Raw genomic sequence first — 19998 nt, forward strand, 5'->3', positions numbered from 1 at the left:
TCCCATTCTTGACCAATTTACCAGCCACGATGAGGAGGTCCAACGTGGTGTTGGCCGACCGAATGGCTTTGAACGAGTCCTCCAGCGGAGTCAGGCCGAGCGACGATAGCGTAGCCGTGTCCAAACAGGAGTTGTAAAACTCACCAAGCTTGGTCGTGTTGTCAGAGAAAATCTTCCTCAATACGGCTTGGTTTTGGATGTTGATCTCGTAGAACGACGTATCGATTTTGTGTCTGTCCGGGGGTATCACAGCATTCTTGTGCCATGTGCCACACGCATACCTGGTAAAAGTCGTCGCAGGGGTTGATGGAGTAGTCGATGAGCTTGGTCACAGACTCGGGGAGTTCCGTGACGGAGCCAGCCGTAGCGGAAGCGGCCAACACGCTGAGGGAGATGAGGACTTTGACCATCGTTGAGCGAAACGGAAAATGAAGTTGGCCAAAACTGTCAACCATTGAAGACAACCAACCTACCGGGAATATCATTGACCAAGGTGCATCCATCAGTCCATCTCGATGAGACATTGAAGTTGGCATGTGGAATAGGAGTACTCTATGACTACTCTATGAATAATTCCCTCATTAAAACAGTTCCACTATTGTTTTGCCCGAAATACTGTTTCAATGAGGAAATCATTACATCCGGATAAACCTTTACAGTTAATAGCCCTACCCCCGGTGAGTACATCATACGATGCTAAATCTCTGGGGTTAACTGCATCGCTAACCACTGAGATGCACTTAACCCCTAGTAAGTGGTGACGTAGTCTGATCATACAAAGTTCCATATAAACCTCAATAGAAACAGTATTTCGGGTCAAAACAACAGTGGAACTGTTTAATGAGGGAATTGTACGTACTCTATTCCCCATGCCGACTTCAACCGACTTCACGGACAGATTGCATATAGCTTTTGCTTTGGGCGCAGTCTCCTCCTGGGGATCGGGTACACGTCCTTGGCTGTCAAGTGGTTCAGCCGCCGAAAATCGACACAAAACCGCACCTTCCCGTCACGTTTCTTGACCAGTACTATGGGGAAACCCCATGGTCCATCGCCAGGTTCGATAACCCCCATCTTTAACATGGTTCGAATCTCCTCTTTGACCAATGCGTCCTGGCTAGGGGACCATCGATTCCGGGATTCCTTGATGGGACGCGCATCCCCCGTGTCGATGGAGTGGCTAACGTCTAGCGTCGTCGCCGGTAGCATGTCTGGATGGCTCGGCACCACCTTGGGGAACGAGCGTAGCACCCGTAGGAGTAGCTGTTGATGGTCCCCGCTTAAATGGCCCAACGCCAGATTCTCCTCGCCTGGCAACTCGGCACACGGCGTCTCCGCGATTTGGGCCAGCCATGCGATTAGGTCTTCCCTCGTCGTCGTGTCCTCAGGTTGGTCCAGCACTTGTAACTCGTCGCTCAGTGGGGTCCAACTGCCCACTTCCTCTTGAGCTAAGAGGTGCCCCTTATCTTCAGTACCGTTCAGCACAGGGACGAGAATATTGCCATTCGTTACGGTGGCTACCGTGGCTGCCAGGAGACACCGGTTCGTTCGATTCGTCCGGTCGGGGACGAACTGTACCTCCGTGCCATCGGGTGCATCAATGGCGACTTGCATCCGGCTTCCGCTCATGGCACTAATGCCGTGGGTCTGCACCACGGTCGCCCGCCTCGCGTGCACTTGCGTCGTAGCTGCAGCTTGGAGTCCAAACGGCACTTCTAGTCCCCATTTCGGGAAGTTCAGCGTTCGGGTGTCATACGCTACTTGACATCCGTGATGGTCAAAGAAAGGGTTTCCGAGCAGCAGATCTTCTGAAAGCCCATCCACCACCAATGGTTCGACGATTACTTGGCGTCCCTCAATAGTCCATTCGAGGCGCACTCGCCCCTTAACGTGCAGGAGTCCCCCCGAGGCGCCCTCGAGCCAGCGATTCGACGTGTCCTCGATCCATGTGCCTAAGTGCGCCAGTCGTCCAGCCAAGATAGACTCTTCCGCCCCCGTGTCCAACCGTACGGCGCATGGGTGCCCTTCAATTTCCACCCCCCAAGTGGGTAGTCGCTGGCCCCCTACGAGTCGGATACTCAGTTGGTTCTTGCGTTGTCGCTCCTCGGTCTCCGCCTGCATTCGTCGTCGTCGCTCTTCTTTCTCCCTTCGGTGCCATTCTCTCTTTCTTCGCTTGTTAGCGGTCTTCCTCCCTTCTGGTGGTTTCCCTTTCTGTCCACTGCAATACTCCGCATCCACACATGTCTCCCGCCGCCAGTCTTGCTCACTCATGTCGTCCTCTTCGTCCTCCTCACATTCTTTCAGCTCCCCCGTCTTCAGAGCGCCCCTCGCTACAGGCCGCCCCTCTATTCTTTTCCCGCCGCCCATCCGGTTGCTGCCTTTGCGACCTTCTTCTTCTTCAACTCCTCCAGGCCTTTCTCAATCGCGCCGGGGACTTCGGGCAGCGTGCATTCGGTCGCGACGTGGCCCAGGGTACCACAGTTCCAACACGTTTGACGGTCCGTGCGGTACCGTTTTGCCGGTTTCTCGCTGTCCGGGCCTTCTTTCGTCCAGCGCCGCTTGGTTGGAGACGCTATCATCCGGCACATGACTGTCATAGTCTCTGTCAATTTCTTGTCCATGGTCTCGATCATCTTCAAATCTTTGGCTGACAACGCTTCGTCTTCCTGGACGGCATTGTCACCTTTGACGTTGATTGGAAAAGCTCGAGTGGTCTTCGCGGTTGTGCCTCCCCCACTGGCACCGTACAGCAGCTCCAGCAATTGCACCCCCTCCAGCATTGTCTTGACCTTACCCATGTGTAGGTCTTTGGCTGCCGCTGGTTCCACTCCTTTCGTAAAGCAGGCGACCAACCATGCCTCGGGAACAGTAATACCCTCTGCCATCGCGTATAGGACTTCCGCATATTCCTGCCACGTTTCATTCGCTCGTTTGGCCCTTGAAATCATGTCGGCCTTGATCGTGTCGCTTGTCCGCATCGGGTGCAATCCAAAAGCGCCCACCATCCGCTCCTTCAGCATGGTGTACGTGCGGTCGTCCTCTTTCACTCCTTTGAGTGCGTGCGAGTACCACTTAGCCGCTCTGCCTTTAAGGCGGTCGGCGATCAGCACGTGCTGGAGGTGTTCCGGCCAGGCTATTCCTTTCATGCGGCCATCGGCCGCGATGTACCGTTCCATGCTTTCGAGCCACTCCTCAACACACCCTCGCGTGTCCGGGTCGAAGTCACCCCCACCCACGTCTCGGTATTTGAGGAATCGAAGTTTTGGGTCGTAACCGCCGTCTCCATGACCGCCTGGTGCTCCACTCTGTGAGGCTTGTTCTTGGCTGGGATCGATGCTCGCCATGTTGCTACTTCCTCCTGCGTGGGTTTTTGCTTTGTGACCCTTGGCTTCTTGACTCTTCACCTTCCGTTTCCTATTCCAAATTTAGTTATTATTCCATATCCCACTGGGTTCGCCGCCTCGCCGCTGTTACTCCCCTCGAGTTCCCAACAGTTAGGGAGGCCCCAGTATGACCACCAAGTTAGGATGTGCTGCCCCGGCTGGGGCATGGAGGATTTTTAGGATAGGTGTGGAGTGTAGTGGGGATAATAGGAAGTGTCTATTCTCATCTTTACTCCTACTACTACTTCAACTGCTATTTCTACCTTCCATTCTCGCCATCTTTGTCCGACATCTTAACTGACCCAAACCAGTGCCAATCGTGCTGTTATAAACGTTTTGGAACTCCTGCACCGCGAACTTCCACTCACACAAGATATTACCTTGATTCTTGGTCAAGTCCCGCGACTTGATCTGTACAGCAAGCTAGCAACGACAGTACAGTACAGTACAGTACCTTAGAGCCAGTAGTGCTAACCAACCACTACTACCACAGTCACACCCACCACAGCAATCAATACTGGTCATCCTACGACCACCAGAGCAAGACCAATCACTACTACCACATCCACACCCACCATCACAGCAATCACTGCTCATTCTACGACCACCACAGCCAGACCTACACTACTACCACACCTCCAGTAGTACCAGGCTCTAAGGTATTGTACTGTACTGTCGTTGCTAGCTGGCAGGTTGCAGGCAAAACTTCATTATGTTGTTTATCTGCACAAGTGGTTTAGGGGCACGCATTATATGTAAACACAAGGGGCTCCGGGGTTACAGGGGTACGGGCAAAAGCGTACGAAGCTGGAAATGAAAAGTTGAATGGTAATGTATGCGACATGTGGATAAGTTGAAGTTGTAGATAATTATAGATTCTTGAAATGCTGTTGTAAATTCATTGTCTCTCTTGAAATACGACGAATTTGGCAAGTTCGAAGTTGTCTTTCTCTACGCTGTTGGTTCAGGCGACATGCAACAAGGTGTTGTTGATATACTAGTACATAGTATTGGTTGTTGTTATGAGGAATGGAAGTTTCATGACCAGTTGTGCAGTACTGTATTAGTATGCATTGAGAAATCGCTGACTTGCGTCGCGCCTTTCCCGCATGTACACAAGCACAATCTGCAGAATATATAGATCGTTTTGCGAAACGAAAAATAATTATGGGGTCAAATATTGCGGATTTGGTACAGAATTCCAGATTCCGTCGAATCGAATCTCGCCGACTGAACCTATCAAAAACCTCGCCCATTGGCTGCTCCTCATGCTAGAATATGATTGGCTATTCAGAATCCAGCCTTTCAGAGAACGTGCCGCACTTCAACTCACCCACCATGACACTCCCGCGAAGAACACGAAATCCATGTCCAAGCCCACAACGAGAGCTGGGGGCGCACTCAACGTCGTTGTACGAGCTCACACTTGAGCCGTATGGTCAAAGAGACTGTCGTTCAGGGCAACACGTTCGCTGTAAGGTTTGCAACGTTCGTCTGTGGTGGTGTGTCGTGGAGTGAAATCAATCGTTTTCTCGTCCTTCCCATAGATGACTGCCAAACGAGACTTCTTCATCCCAAGGAAGTAGTTCATAGCCGTAGAGGCAGTGCATCACAGTGTTGGGGATGGCGTGTCGATGGAAGACATACTCAATGGCGCTCAGGATGTCGATGAGCAGCCAGAAGGGCGTGCGTTTGGAAATGGCGCGTAAATGCGAAACTGCCAAACTCACAGACTACAGTGTACCCTGTAACCAATCAAACGCCGTCGCGTGGTTTATGCTCTGAACCTCTCCATATCCGGAATTTCCCAGCAAATCGACAATACCACCAATCAAAACCCCCAAGAAGTAATACTACTCGATGATGGCGTGCAAAAAGGCCATCAACACAATAATGAACTTTGCAACGGTCAATCAAGTTTGCACTTGCTCACAGAACTGAGGATTTAGGAATTGGCGTCGTGTTACAAAACTGCAGCTTTAATGCTTCAACGCGCGATCATTGTGGGTGGTGGCATCGGCGGACTCACCGCCGCTCGAGCCCTCCTTCGTCACGGAATCCAAGTGACGTTGCTGGAGAAAGCGGCAGCATTTCTGCCCACGACGGGGGCTGCGTTTGGGTTTTCGTCGAACGGCCAAATATGCCTGGAATCGCTTGGGCTGGGGGACGCCCTTGAGCCGATTTTGCACCCGTTTCGTCGGTACAAAGTCACCACCAGACACGAAACTCTCTACGACGACAACCACTTCGAGCGCTTTTACGACCAAACGGGGTTCAGCATCTCGGGGGTGCTGCGAGCTGACTTGGTCAGCGTGTTGGCGGATTCTTTGGGGGACAACGTGATTCAGTACAACAGCAAAGTCGTGTCTATCCACCAAACCCCGTCCCAAGTCCAAGTTACATTGGAAGACGGGGCGACAATGTATGCGGATTTCGTCGTCGGGGCGGACGGCATCAACTCCACGGTCGCCCGCGCCATCGTGGAGAACCCCCCCGACGCCCCAGTGTATTGCGGCGATAATGTGTTTTACGGTGTATTGGACCACATTCCACGATACGCCGAGCCAGGAACTCTGCTCCAACACTACGATATGGGCGAATACATCCAGTATCCCGCGGGTCCGTCGCATTTCATTTGGGCCCAATGCTACAAAGCAGACGCCCCGCCTTCCAAGGACGAGTGGACTGGCGGCGCCGACAACACCAGCGTAGCAAGGGCGTTTGCCTCCACGCTGCCCGTCGGCCACCCGCTGCACGCCAGCCTTGCCGCGACCGCCCCCCACCGCCTCCTGCATTTTGGGCTGCACTATCGCAAACCAATGGCCAAGTGGCATCTCGGCCGAGTGGTGCTGCTAGGCGACGCATGCCACGCCACCCTCCCCTACGCAGGCCAGGGAGCCAACCTCGCCATCGAGGATGGCGTCGTGCTGTGCCAGCTCATTGCCCAGCACCGAAGCGACCCGGCCGTGGCCTTTGAAGCATTTCACGAGGCGCGGTTCAACCGGACGAAAAGGGTAGTGGACATGGCGTGGTATATGGGCAAACTCACGCATGTGGACGGCGTCGTGACGGGGCCGCTCCGAAATGCCGTGCTCAAAGCCCTGTTTGCCAGCGGCCTCCTCATGAAAGCCGCCATGGCCGAGATTGTCGACCACTGCCCGGTCCCGATTCCAGCGAAGCAGAGACGCTGAAAATCAAGTGATTCGAAGTAGCTAAGTCATCATCATAGTATTGGATCTCTTGAATGCGTTTGGACTTGAAAGCATAGAGTGTTGTATCTGCGAACAGCTCTGGGAACGGTTATTGTGTGTATTTTTTCAAATAAACTGACCATCATAACTTTAGGATTTGTGTTGAAGGTGCAAGTATACTATATAATACATCGGACAATAAGCTTGCCCTCGGCCCCTCAGCATGAGTTTACATCACGTACATTCGATAACGTTATCAAACAGAATCACGAAATTAGACGAAAGAGTGAAATCTCAACCGATTTCAACCAGATCCCGTTGGAGGGATGTTGGGTATGCCGTCGATTGAAACCTGGGATATAATTGGATATGTAACTAGTATGCAAGTGACGGTTTATTGGAAGCTGATATACACTAGAATACCGGCCAATTACGGTGGTCAATGGCATTTCTGGCAACAGAGCTGGCATTCTGCTTGACCGTGTCTTTAATCTGTCGTATGGATTTCGAAGGAACCAACCCGAAACCCTGTCGAATTACTACTTCCAAGTATGTGCCCGAACCTCACACATGGTTTGGGTGTAACGATCATGTTCCAAATGTCGACCTGGTTAGTACTACGCCGTTGAAATGACGACTGAAATATCCCCCCAATAAGCAGCCAAGTAACACCGTTCCGCTGGTTCGACTTTTTTTCAATGCGCCGTGGTGGGTTCGAAAAACGACTTGGAATATACATCAGTGTTTTATACTGACTTCATTCCGTCAATGCAAAACAAACGTGGGTGCAACTGGTGGGTTCGGTGGGTAGTATACGTATGAATGTATATAGTACAGTAGTAAGGTTAGTTGACCGTTGAACCAGCCCAATCCGTTCTGGGTCGTTCGTTACGCAGAGAATCCTGGAATGCGCAGCTTTGCGGTATTAATTATGTATTGGGTGGCCCGCCATCTTAGTGTTTGTTTCCCAACGTGACCCTTCCCGAGGTTCAACTTGAACGAGAAACCAATGAGTCCCCGTCCCAGATGTAGGTTGTACTTGGCTGATACGTCCAGTGACCGGATCTTTACCCGTCGTACCTGTTGGCAGCCAATGAAAACGCATCAATTTGGAGAAGTCCTGCACCGAAACCGGTCACTGGACGACAAGCTCAAGTTGAACCGTCGCAGGGGCTGATTGTGTAAAATCCGTAACTTACTTTGTGGTTGTTTCATTTTGGAATTCGGTGGCTAAGATGAACATCAACTCGTCCGCGCTGATCTCGCTCACGTTGGACGGTCAAGTGACCCAGATCGCATGGGGTGACCTGGTCGCGCAGGTGACGGCGCACTCGGCCCCGACGGACTCTGTCGACTTGTTCTGGCTCGTGTTTGGCGGCGTGCTGGTGTTCCTCATGATGCTCGGGCTGGCGCTGCTCGAAATCGGATGTGTCGGCGCCAAGAACACCAAGCACATCATGTTCCGTATCCTCGGGGACTTGTGCATCACTGGGCTCACGTACTACTCGGTCGGGTACGGCTTTGCCTTCATGGGCGGCAACGGCTTCATCGGCAGCTCGGGCTTCTTCATGTCTGGCAATGACTTTGTCCAAGCCACGACGGACAAGCTGTTCAGAGGACACCACTACGCAGACTGGTTCTTCCAGTGGGCCGTGGCATCGGTTGCGGTCAACATCTGCTCGGGCGCGATCGCCGAGCGCGTGTCCATAGGCGCGTACTTTAGCTACACATTCGCGTCCAGCTTGTTCATCTTTCCCGTGTGTGCCCATTGGATTTGGTCCGAAACGGGCTGGGCCAGTGCGTTCAACGTGCACAGTCCGATGTTTCGCGTCGGCGCGATGGACTTTGCAGGCACGGGCGCCCTTCACATGTTTGCCGGCACTTCCGCCTTGGTCGGGTGCATCCTTCTCGGGCCTCGCCGCGGACGCTTTGGCGCGAACGCGGTGGCGTTGCCCAAGCAGTCGGTCTTGTTCCAGTTCATGGGGGTGATGCTGCTCTGGTTTGGCTGGTACGGGTTCAACTGCGTGAGCACTCTGAGCTTGGAAGGAACGAAAGCGGACGCGATGGCCAAAGTAGCGGTGAACCTGACCTTGTCTGCATGCACCGGTGGCATCATGACTGTCTTGCTCATGTACTGGAGCCACAAAGTATGGGATATTGAAGCCGGCAACAACGGCATCTTAGCTGGATGTGTAGCGGTCACTGGCTGCTGCCCAGTGATCGAGCCAGCGGTGGCAGTAGCCCTCGGCGCCGTCGGCTCCCTCGTCTACGTCGGAGTGGCGAAACTCGTCGCCAAGCTGGAAATCGACGACGCTGTGGACGCCGTGCCCGTGCACTTAGGCTGTGGCGTACTTGGCACCATCGCTCCTGGCTTTGTGGCGTCTCCCACTGGCGTCAAGATGTTCTACGGATCGGAATCTTGCGGGGTTTTCTACGGCTGCGACACTGGTGGCAACCAACTCGCCGCCCAAGTCGTGTATGCTGTAGCTGTGTTTGCGTTTGTATCTGCGACAGTGGCCACGGTGTTCCTGGCCGTGCGCCACTTTGGGACGCTGCGGGTATCGGACGAGGCTGAACGCATGGGCCTAGATGGGTATGAACATGGAGGGTCGGCGTACGATTCCCAAGCGGATGACGCCAACTCGATCACGAAAAGCGGAGATGACGATGGATTCTTGCACGTCAAATCGCCCGTGGAAGTGTAGGATGTAGTAGTAGTAGTACTATGTAGATCGAGTCATATTTTAACTTACTATTAGTAAGGGTTTCGGTTGGACCACATATGGACAAGTGCAGTTTGCTCTGGATACTCGGATCGTAAGCTTAGTACTTCTAGTAGTATAGTGCAAGGTACTGTTGTGTAGAATACTTTCTGTAACCGGAAAAGGTTTTCCATGGTTTCAAATATAGCCAGCACGACGAACGTTCGAGTTTGAAGCCAGTTGGTTGCGCTGACGATGGGAGTGACTGACAAGAGCGTAGCTTGCGTGGGGCTGGGGCTAGTAGTGCTGTCGTACTGGCTGTGGAGATCTCCGTGGACGGTCGTGGGTTACATCGCCCTTGCTCTGGTTGTGCTGGTCTTGGGCGTTATGCTGTGGATTGTCTGGGTTCTGGTGTGTATAGAGGCTTTTTTTAAGCGGCCAACGGTAGTCGCCGCCCCCCTAAAGTCCCCCCCAGCTGAAACACCCAAGCACTCAAAGGCCAGCCTTGGGAGCCTACTGGGATGTATTGGAGGCGCATTGAAAGGGATTCAAAGCGTTGAGTCCTGGTGCCATAGAAGGCGAAAGCGATTAAAACAGCCAAGACCCCCCTCCATGCCCCCTGCTCTTTCGCAGCTGCCTCCAGTCGTCCAGTGTGTTGTTTGTTTAGAATTGGTGCCAATCGCAGACTGTGCGAGTTGCACAGGGTGCCCGATGGCTTGCTGCGGGATTTGTATGGAGAAATACCTCTGCCTTAAAGTCACAAGTGACCACCAAATGCACCTTGGGTGCCCCAGCTGTTCAGCTGCACTGGGTGCAGCTACACTGAAGCGATTTATGAGTCCGTACTTGCAACAAAAGTTGGTCGAATTGGAGCAGTCCCACCGCTCGTTCAAGTGCCCCAAGTGCCACAGCGACAAGAGTATCGTCATCCCTAGTGGGTACATTTCAAGGCGAAGTTTGACCTGCACCCAGTGCAAGTCTTGTTGGTGCATCGACTGCGGCCTGAAATACCACTACTTTGCCACGCAAGCATGTGGTTCATTCCGCAAGTGGCGGGCGAAACACCGCGTGAAGGCGTGCCCAAACTGCACGCGGTTCATCGAAAAGGTCGATGGGTGCAACCACATGACGTGCACCCAGTGCAAGTTCCAGTTTTGCTGGGTTTGCTCGACCAAGTGGACTCTCCTACACAAGTGCACGCCGCGCTGGTTTGCTGGCTAACAAGATCCAAGCCAATCCCTTAATACTAAGTCAGTACAGTACTACAAAACCCTGTATACTACGTATTAATAGTACTACGAAGTACAATGTACTCGGAGTGCTAAGCTTACGTACTAGTACAGTAGTACTTCTAGTACTGTACAGCACGTACAGTAGTGCTGTTAACGTGTACTAGTAGTAGTAACGTTAGTACTACGTAGTAGAATTTTTCAATTGTTTTGAATTTTGGTACAGTGTCGTGGGATTGAAAATGTTGGACAACTAGGTACTGTACTTGGTAGTGTACAAATCCATAGATAAAACAGCCTGATGCACATTACCATCACTCGTGGTCCCACCAACATTCCTTCCGTACACTTACTTCGCAGTACTATTTCATTTCCAAAGCCATTGATCAATAGGTACTGTAGCATGTCTGCAGCCATCATCACATCGAGCGCTTTATGGTACTATGAGACTATCACGTCTGGATGGCCTGTGTGGGTTATGCCAGGGGTATGCTCCATCTTGGTATGCTCTGCCGTTGTCCGCTGGACCAACGTTGGACGAGTAGTGTGAGTTCTGCTGATGGACCCGCTGTGGTTGGCCCTCGCATTCGTCATGTATATTGCAGATTTGCTGGTGGTTCTGCCTCTGGTGTGTCTTATTTGCATGACCGCTCGCCATATTGCTTCGCTCCAACCGACTCCCCCGACGCCTTTCACCCGCCAGCCGACCGCGACTGAATGCTCCATATGCCTCGATATGGTGTGTGATACCTACTGTATGGCGTGCCCAGCGTGTCCACAGGCGTGCTGCGTGTCTTGTTTAACGACGCACGTCCACAACAAAGTGGCCGACAAGTGCCGGTACCTGGGGTGCCCGAGCTGTGGGACTGCACTGGGTGCAGGAGTTCTGGGCCGAGTGATGACGGCTAGCGACCGCGTCAAACACGACCAGCTGGCCCATCAGAGTGTACAGCGCGCGTTCAAGTGCCCGAGATGCCACGCCAAGTGCGTCAAGACCACGGAGGACTACCTCGCGTGCACCGGGTGCAGGGCTACGTGGTGCTCGGATTGTGACGGAAGATCGCACTATTTTACGTTCATGTGCAAACAAAGGGCGTTTCGACGGTGGCGCGTCAAGCACGACGTCCGCCAGTGTCCTCAGTGCAGATGCTACATCGAAAAGGTCGATGGGTGCCACATGACGTGCACCCGGTGCAAGCTCCAGTTTTGCTGGACGTGCCACGAAGTGTATCCGTGTCGAAAGAGATGCGACGTGCCTTTGCTCGTACGTATAGTCCTGGCATGCTTGCAGTAGTTTTTTTAAAGACCAACGTAGTAATAACGTTATAAATAGATTTTCGTGGTAACATTGAATTTCACATCTTGAGTCCGTAATCAATGTGGTCGTTCTGTTGCTTTGTGCGTACATTTGGCTCGTGGTGGTGGCCCACCAAGCCAGCAAAATCGTCACGAACTGGTGGCCTATGGTTATATCCCGTCCCGATGCACTTCCAGCCACCACAACCTCCACACTATCGTCCAAAGTGTCGACCTTGTGCTTATCTATCGCTGGCTTTTTCGTCTTTGTGCCGTTCATGACGCTCTACCTGGCGGCGTGTCCTTGCATGTGCCTCGGTCACCTCTGCGCGATGTGCTTGGACCAACCTTCTCGCGACGTGCAAGGTACTGAACCAGCTGGTGCCATTCCAGCTGCATTGGGTACCTGCGCGACTTGTTCTACATCGACGCAAGAGGTCGGTACATCGACCTGTCCCCAGTGTGGGCGGACCACGTGTGGGTCTTGTATGGCGTCCTTCATTGCATTGGATGCCAAAGCCAGCCCTGTGCGATGTGTGGAATGCAGCGCACCTCTGTCACAGGCCACGCTCGTCCAGTTCTTGTCGCCTGATGCCTTGCGGCGGTATGCAGCGCTCACCGTTTGCATGGAACATGCAGTCGAGTAAAGCGATCTTTCGAAGTTTCACCCACACGCAAAAAAGAATACCTTCAACCAAGAACGAGGACATTTCGTCCGTGTGAAATCAAACGCGCAGTGGAATGTAGGTCTTTACCCGCTCGTAGTGTTGGTTGTCCATTGCAACCGCCGATGATCCGCTTGGCTGCAGGGTGTGTGGTGGTGGTGGCCGTGGCGGTGGTTGGCGTTAGTCTGGCGTCGTACATAGGGTACTACTGCCTCCATATCCTCCTCTACGCCGTCCAAGTGCTCTCCGCGACTCTGACCATCGTTTCCATTGACGAGATTCACACGACCCAACCTCCTCTCCCTCCATCTCCCGACCCAAAGCACCCCGTGGGTGCCAGTATGCAGTTCCTCAGATGGCTCATGCGCTTGGTGGCTTACGTTCCGTCGCTGACGATGTCCGTGTTGTGGCGTGTGCTTCACATGTCCCCGTTCGTGAGCAGCCACCAAACCACCACCACCCAAACAAACTCTATCCCCCCCACTGATGCCGTTCATCTCCTTCCGCCACTGAAGTGCATGGACTGCTCGACACCGACCGACCAAAGCATCCACTGCGCAAAGTGCCAGTACGTTGCGTGCGTTCCATGCTTTGTCGGGCACGCCGTCGAGTGCATCAGCAACGGCCAAGTCGGGTTTGTGTGTGTGCGGTGCTACCAAGAGGTCGACGCAAGTGTCCTGGACGCGCATCTCCCGCCACCCATTCTGGCCAAAATGGAGCGCTTTAAGCTCCTCGAGACACTCACAACATGCCCGTCTTGCCGCGGCCGACTGCGGCAGTCGGGGCTGTCGCGGCGACGGATGGTCTGCGGACGATGTGGCGACGCCTGGTGCTTTGAATGCAAACGCGCGTTCCATCTGCGGTGGACATGCAAACCAATAAATTAATCTGCGATAACGTTTAACGATTCGAACACTGGGTTTAGTTCTATCGTCGCTTGAGCGAGACTGAACGTTGGGCGTCGTCGTGCAATGCTGGTGACGACTGGTGGGGAAGGCAGGGTCATAATGATATCATGGAGCGTGGAATTGGCCAGCATCAATAATGTGGGCATCGTAGTAACGTTAGTAGAGGTGGGTGTAGGTGCAGGTGTCGAGGTTCGTGTCACAACTGGGAGCGACGTCTCATAGATGGTTGGACTAGGTGCAGCATCTATCGTGGTCGTAGGTGCAAGTGTACGATCGGGTGCAGGTGAGGAAGGTGTCGTGCAAGGTGTCAATGTTGCCGGGGTAGCGTGAAGTACATTGACGGGGCTGTTGGCGCATATTGTATACAGCGCTGCCCTTGTCAGCGTATCTGGATAAGAAACCACATCCCAAGATATGAACAACGTAGTACGACGAGAGGAGATGACGAATGGTCACACATGTCAAGTGTCCATCGTCGAATAAAACGCGTTCCGAACACCACCATAGTGAGATCGCAAGTTTGGCAGCGTGTTTTGTCAATATATGCGCGTGTTCTGGCGACTCCACAAAAAAGATATTGCTGACAAGAAAGTATGCAGACGACTGAGCGGCGGCTGTCGTCGAGTGCGTCGGTGTCGTCCGTGCGCCGACGGACGGGATCGATAAGTCCGAAGAAGGTGTCCTTGGTGGTGAAGCCAGTGGCCGTGTACTGCTGGGGATGGGGCGGCAACGGCCAACTGGGCACGAACGACCGCGAGAGCCGCATCACGCCTTACCTCGTCCACGCATTGTTGGAGAAGACATCGATCTCCAAGGTGGCTTGCGGCAGTCGGTTCACATGTACAACCGACTTCATCTTGCTGCAGTGCAACGACGCGAGAATCTCACGTGAATACGTAGTGGCGTTGACGGCGTCGGGGTCGGTGTTTGCGTGGGGAAAGAACGACTATGGCCAACTCGGCATCGGTCACCACCTCCAAGCTCAGGTATACACACATCCATCGCATTCCCATGATCCTTCCTAAGTTACAAGTCGTCGTAGCTGGAACCCCGGTTGATCGACTCGTTGAGCGACATTGCGATCACCACCATCGCGACGCGGGGTTCGCACGTCCTGGCGATCTCCGAGGACGGCGCGGTCTTCTCATGGGGCCGCGGGGACGAAGGGCAACTAGGTCACAACTCGCGGGAAACGCTGCATCTGCCCAAACGCATCGCGAAGCTGCATCACATCGTAGACGTCGCGTGCGGCCGCGCGCACTCTGCCGCGCTTGGACACAACGGTAGTACTCGGAATACATGCACAATCATCGTCATTCTTCCATTAGGCGCGGTGTACACGTGGGGAAGCGGAGAAGACGGTGCGCTAGGTCTGGACGACGTCGAGTCCGCTCTCATACCCACGGCACTGCTTCTTCCTTCGTCCGTCCAGGCCATTGCTTGCGGATCGCGCCATACGCTGGCCATAACATCAGAGTTTACCGTACTGAGCTGGGGATGGAACATGTATGGCCAATTGGGCTTGGGACATCTGGACACTGTGAGAATTCCCACCGAGATCCCATCCTTTCTCGGCCACAAAGTCGTGCAGATTGTATGCGGGTACGTCAGAAGTGGTGGATTTCAAGGTCGAGTGTCACCCCGTGGGTAGATTCCGGCACAATTTCGCAGTGGTGCCGCACTCGGGGATGACAGTCGACGTGTTTGGGTGGGGCTGGAACGAGCACGGCCAACTCGGCGACATCGAGTTGGGCTTGGACCTTGCAGTCGTCCATCGTCCCCAGCGCCTTCGTTCTTTGGTAGTATCCAAAATTCGATCATAAAGTCACGTTATATTCTTCTAATTTCACGTTTATCCATCTAATTTTACGTTATATTCACCTAATTACACGTTATACTCACGTAATTACACGTTATATTAACCTAATTACACGTTATATTTACGTAATTGCACGTTATATTATCGAGATTTCCCGTGTTTTCTACATTTTTTCGTGTCATGATGTTCCTTGGGTCATCATGCAGATGGACGTGTCGTTGACGTCGTTGGCGGCGGGAGGGCGGCACTCCCTGTGCAGCGTCCATCCGCACGGGAGTTTTGCGTGGGGTCGCGGCACGGACGGCGAGGTGGGCACGGGCGTCATCACGTCCAGCCAGCGGACGCTGACGTGCATCTTGCACCACCGCGTGGTGTTCCAAGTGGCGTGTGGGTGGGCGCACTCGGTGGGCCTGGTGCAGGAAGACGTGTGTGCGTCGACGTTGTCCACCTCTGTGACATCGTTCAAGTGGATGACGTCAGGGGACTGGGACGCGTTCTCCGGCATGTTCGTGCAGACCATCCTCCAGCTCATGATCGTGTCGAGTCTACTGCCGACGCAGGTCCATCTTCCCCTGAAAGACCTCCACGAAACCATCCTTCCCGCGGCCGTCGCCACGACCGTCGTGGGCAATCTCTTCTTCGCGCTCCAAGGCGTCCGCCTTTCTCGACACGATCGCAGGCATGACGTCACCGCCCTTCCCCACGGCATCAACACCGTGTTAGTGTTTGCATATGCACTGAGCATCATGGAGCCAGAGTTCCAGCGCACCCAGAGCTTTACGGCGGCGTACGAAGTGGGCATCTTCGCGGCGATCGCGACGGGAGTGCTGCAGATGCTGCTTCTGCCCTTGCTGAGTCTGCTTCAAGCGGCGATTCCCAAGGCGGCGCTGCTGGCGTCCGTGTCTGGCATCGCTCTGACCTTTCTCAGCATGGGCTTTGCGTTTGAAATATGGGAAAATCCACTCGTGGCCCTCGGTCCCCTCTTGTTATTTGTAACTATGATATATAATATATATATTAATAAATCTAATAAGGGTGAATAGCTCGTATCGTATGGCGCCGGCGTTAAACTACCGCTCCATGTCCCCACCGGCCTCGGCGCGTTGTTGCTTGGCACGAGCTTGGCGCTTGGGTTGTACTACACCGGCACCCCCACCACGGTACACAGGAATTAACGAAATGAGCCTGATTTAACCATGCAAAAGGGTCTGAATTAACGAAATGAGCCTGATTTAACCATGCAAAAGGGTCTGAATTAACGAAATGAGGCTAAATTAACGGTAGTTTGTCCCGTTTTCGGAACCGTATGCGTTCACGGTGCAAATGGTAAACGTGGACGTTGGGTTGGTGTATCGGGCGTTGACGAGGTATGGGATTGGATGACGTAATCATCCTTTTGTGATGACGTAATCATCCTTTTGTGATGACGTGATCAGTGGCGCCGGGTGGAAGTACATGAGCATCATTGTGCCCATGGTCTTGGTCAACGTGATGGGGGCGATTGCCAACTTGGAGACGGCGGCGGCGGTCGGCGACAAGTACGACCCCCTCGCGTGCGTGTTTGGAGGTATGACGTGATCAACCTATGATGACGTGATCAACCATATGATGACGTAATCAACCACATGATGACGTGATCAACCATATGATGACGTATCCCTGTAGATTCGATCGTGACGATCTTGGGGGCGTGCCTTGGGAACCCCTTCCCCACGGGCATTTACATTGGCCATGTACTACTACTGTCTATGAATAGTAGTACTAAACTGACCCTACTACGTACTACTACGTACTATCTATATAGCCCATCTACAAAGCCATGGGCGCTCGCGTGGGGTACTTGGTCCTTAACGCCGTGTGCATTTCGCTCCTCGCCCTTGTCAACGGTACATACGCTCCCTCGACTTAACGACCTTGTGACACTTTTATATAGCGGTGCCATGGCTGCTTGGGACAATTCCCATTGCATCGGGAGTGGGCTTCCTCCTCTGGATTGGGATGGTGATCACGTCCTCGAGCTTTGAGCGCAAGGCACACGACTCGAACCACGGGACGGCGGTCGTGTTGGGAATGATCCCAGCGCTGGCGGCATGGGCGTTTCAGTTGGTGCAAACCACGCTCCACGCCGTGAATACAAACTCCAACATGACGGCGGCGCTCGACAGCCTCGCGGCCGCGGGGTTAAATCCCCAGGGAATGATCGCGCTTTCCCAGGGATATCTTCTCACAGCGATCGTGCTCGCGTCCACGATGGTGCACATCATCGAGCGCGACTTTATCTACGCCGCGGCGTGGATGGCCGTGGCGTCCATGTTAAGCGCCACGGGAATCATCCACGCGTATCGCGTTGTGGGGAACGCGATCGAGCCAGCATTGGGATTTTTCCCCACACAAGTGTCTCACCAGTTTGCGATCGTGTATGCTGGGATGGCGCTGATGCTGGGTGCGTTCCACTTGGGCGAGGAAGAGTACAAGTACACGTGGAGCCATGTGCTCAAGATGGTCACGTGGAGCAAGCAGTGGCTGCCACGTCATGCACCCGCGGCGGCGTCCATCGACGAACACACGCCGCTGCTCCTGCGCTCGCAAAGCACCCTCCTTGAAATGGAAAAGTAGCTTGGAGGGATTAACTAAAAAGGACTAGTTCAACGCGCACGATTAATAGTAGTAGTAGTAGTAGGTATTTGTATCAAAATACCTACTTTTGCCCAAAATGTGGCTGACTTTTGTGCTGATTCTTTGCCAAATCTATCATTCTTTGTATCGTCGAGGATCACACTAATTTCAGTCACACACTAATTCGATGTTGATTTGGTCGACGAGGGAATTTGATTGATTTGATTGGCCACTTGATTAGTGCTCTGGGTTTTGATTGGTCGATCGATTGTCTGCCGATTTGGTGCTGCTCATTCGATTGAGCACCCCAATTTCGAATCGACTTGACAATAGTATTCATTATGAACGTCCAAAATTCGCATGGTTTGTCGAACATTATTGAATCACGCTGGAAGTTCTGATTGGTTGAATATACTTGTCCTAAGAGCCAATCAAATCTCCGCTCACAGGAAGGTACATGTTAACAACCAAACACAGAGCTTTCACTTCATAAGCGAATTATCACATTTCAAGATGTACTTCTAATTCAAAACTCCGACTTTCCAAGCAAGTTTACTCTATTTTTAAGGACCAATTGATGATCACTTTTTTAACCTTGAACTGTGTATGGCTTGATGCATACAAATTATGCGAATAGGGTATTCATTATGGCCAGGTAAAGTATAAGGGTGCGTCTGGTAACCACCGGAAATATTGCAATATTCAGCCCCAAAACCCAATTTTGGGGCCGAATTCAACAAATGTGATTAATATTGAATCATGTCTTGTTCGAAGAGTTTTACTGTTAATCAACCCAAATCCAGTAATTCCACGTGGGATTTACTCGTTGAAGAGGTTCAAAACGCCATATTACAAGATAGACCTTTTACCTCCATTTTAAAAATGGCATTTCGGTTAATCCCATTTTGCGAGAAAATAGAATATTATTTTGAAATGTTACCAGACGCACCCTAAGTTTACAAGATTACCGTACCGTACACAATAACTACCCTGGTATTTTTCGTCCAGGGTAGCAAAACTTACAGTTAAGCCGAATGAGTTCGTATGGATGGGTAGTTATTTCGACCGCCATAGTATCGAGGGTACCTTATTTAAGACCGAAATTTAATACTATATTTTGTATACCCATACAATTTTATAGTTATATTGAAAATCATATGTTCATACTTTGTTTTTAAATATTTTGATAAGAATGGAAGGTAGCAATCATTAACTTGTCGTGGCACATCGTCGGTAACCCCGAACGGCATTAAACAAGCAACTCCTTTATTGTAAAGTTAGCCGAGCTGACGCACTCAACATAGTCGAATAAATAGTGTTCTCTTGCAATAACGACAGGTGTGCATCAAAGGCAGAAGTCGATCCACACATAGGATGCTGACCGCAGGTTTCGAACGCCCTCGCAATCCACTTATCCTTGATGACAGCAACACAGACTATCCCACCGAATCTTGCAATTTGCGTAAACGCCCACGCGTAGTGGTTCGCGAAGACTTGGTACTCCTTAACGCTGATCTGCTTGACGACTTTGTGCTTGAGGAACAAGACGAAGACTGGATGTAACTACTACAGTAGTTAATCATTCATTTTTCCTTTTGAGTTGATATAGTAAGCTTAGTATATTTGTTTGCACATTCAGCATTATTGTACTGAATTCACAAAGGTAGATATTTCGCCAATTCTCGCAGGGTAGAAAAATTAAGCACCCAGGGGAGATATTAAACTCGGATAGTTATTGTGTACGGTACGGTATGTATTTCAAGAATATTTGGTGGTTTCAACACATGGTCCGGATAACCTGTTCCAATCGTTTCATCCATGTATGGAGTACCCGTACCTTTCGATTCAATGTTGGAGTGGTACAGCCAGGAGTACCACTGAAAAATTTGATATTCATTGCCTCTAGACATAAATATCCTTTCAGAAGTAATGCCTCTCTACGACGCGATAACTGATGAGCAAACTTGAAGCGACTTCCTGCAGATTTCAGCATGCAAACTTGAGCTTGTAAACTGACATTGACACCTCCATTCACTTTCCATTATGCCGTGACCGTCCCATCGCAAGCCCTAGAAATGTACTTGTATGATTTCAATTTGAGTTTGATTGCCACGAAGAACTCCCATAAAATTATATTCCTCCAACATCACATAGAAATATTAATTTTGAATAGACTAGAAACAGACTCC

At 52.0% G+C, this 19998-nt stretch overlaps 8 protein-coding genes across 15 annotated transcripts in view; 7 read left to right on the top strand and 1 right to left on the bottom strand.

Moving 5' to 3' along the window:
* Positions 1–410, bottom strand: part of H257_18011 (hypothetical protein) — a gene marked incomplete at both ends in the record, with an annotated part of 2205 nt that extends 1795 nt beyond the window's left edge. The window contains 2 exons of the mRNA XM_009847001.1: positions 22–256; positions 282–410. Of these exons, the coding sequence (XP_009845303.1) occupies positions 22–256; positions 282–410 (364 nt within the window). The remainder of the gene's footprint in view (positions 1–21; positions 257–281) is intronic.
* Positions 411–762: 352 nt separating this feature from the next.
* H257_18012 (hypothetical protein) lies at positions 763–3585 on the top strand. Its single transcript, XM_009847002.1, has one exon. It carries the CDS (start codon positions 2587–2589, stop codon positions 3271–3273), a length of 687 nt encoding a protein of 228 aa, XP_009845304.1. The 5' UTR covers positions 763–2586; the 3' UTR covers positions 3274–3585.
* A 1712-nt stretch (positions 3586–5297) lies between these two features.
* On the top strand, positions 5298–6619 carry H257_18013 (hypothetical protein). The gene has a single exon (XM_009847003.1). The coding sequence runs from the start codon at positions 5366–5368 to the stop codon at positions 6572–6574; it is 1209 nt and encodes a 402-aa protein (XP_009845305.1). The 5' UTR covers positions 5298–5365; the 3' UTR covers positions 6575–6619.
* Positions 6620–7768: 1149 nt separating this feature from the next.
* Positions 7769–9361, top strand: H257_18014 (hypothetical protein). The gene has a single exon (XM_009847004.1). It carries the CDS (start codon positions 7810–7812, stop codon positions 9277–9279), a length of 1470 nt encoding a protein of 489 aa, XP_009845306.1. The 5' UTR covers positions 7769–7809; the 3' UTR covers positions 9280–9361.
* Positions 9362–9488: 127 nt separating this feature from the next.
* Positions 9489–10579, top strand: H257_18015 (hypothetical protein). The gene has a single exon (XM_009847005.1). It carries the CDS (start codon positions 9532–9534, stop codon positions 10495–10497), a length of 966 nt encoding a protein of 321 aa, XP_009845307.1. The 5' UTR covers positions 9489–9531; the 3' UTR covers positions 10498–10579.
* Positions 10580–10889: 310 nt separating this feature from the next.
* On the top strand, positions 10890–11864 carry H257_18016 (hypothetical protein). The gene has a single exon (XM_009847006.1). The coding sequence runs from the start codon at positions 11065–11067 to the stop codon at positions 11797–11799; it is 735 nt and encodes a 244-aa protein (XP_009845308.1). The 5' UTR covers positions 10890–11064; the 3' UTR covers positions 11800–11864.
* Positions 11865–12569: 705 nt separating this feature from the next.
* On the top strand, positions 12570–13386 carry H257_18017 (hypothetical protein). Its single transcript, XM_009847007.1, has one exon. The coding sequence runs from the start codon at positions 12592–12594 to the stop codon at positions 13351–13353; it is 762 nt and encodes a 253-aa protein (XP_009845309.1). The 5' UTR covers positions 12570–12591; the 3' UTR covers positions 13354–13386.
* A 510-nt stretch (positions 13387–13896) lies between these two features.
* H257_18018 (hypothetical protein) lies at positions 13897–17936 on the top strand. Of its 8 annotated transcripts, XM_009847009.1 has the most exons (12): positions 13897–14214; positions 14275–14360; positions 14417–14657; positions 14703–14976; positions 15026–15173; positions 15400–16185; positions 16237–16353; positions 16478–16560; positions 16630–16760; positions 16859–16926; positions 16998–17079; positions 17127–17913. In XM_009847009.1, exons 1-12 carry the CDS (start codon positions 13968–13970, stop codon positions 17807–17809), a joined length of 2946 nt encoding a protein of 981 aa, XP_009845311.1. In that variant the 5' UTR covers positions 13897–13967; the 3' UTR covers positions 17810–17913. The 8 variants fall into 8 exon arrangements, with proteins under 8 accessions (XP_009845311.1, XP_009845310.1, XP_009845313.1 ...); XM_009847008.1 differs by having other exon boundaries at positions 14417–14976; XM_009847011.1 differs by having other exon boundaries at positions 16859–17079.
* Positions 17937–19998: the final 2062 nt, after the last annotated feature.

This window comes from Aphanomyces astaci (assembly GCF_000520075.1).
Source record: "Aphanomyces astaci strain APO3 unplaced genomic scaffold supercont1.131, whole genome shotgun sequence".
NCBI lineage: Eukaryota > Oomycota > Saprolegniomycetes > Saprolegniales > Verrucalvaceae > Aphanomyces > Aphanomyces astaci.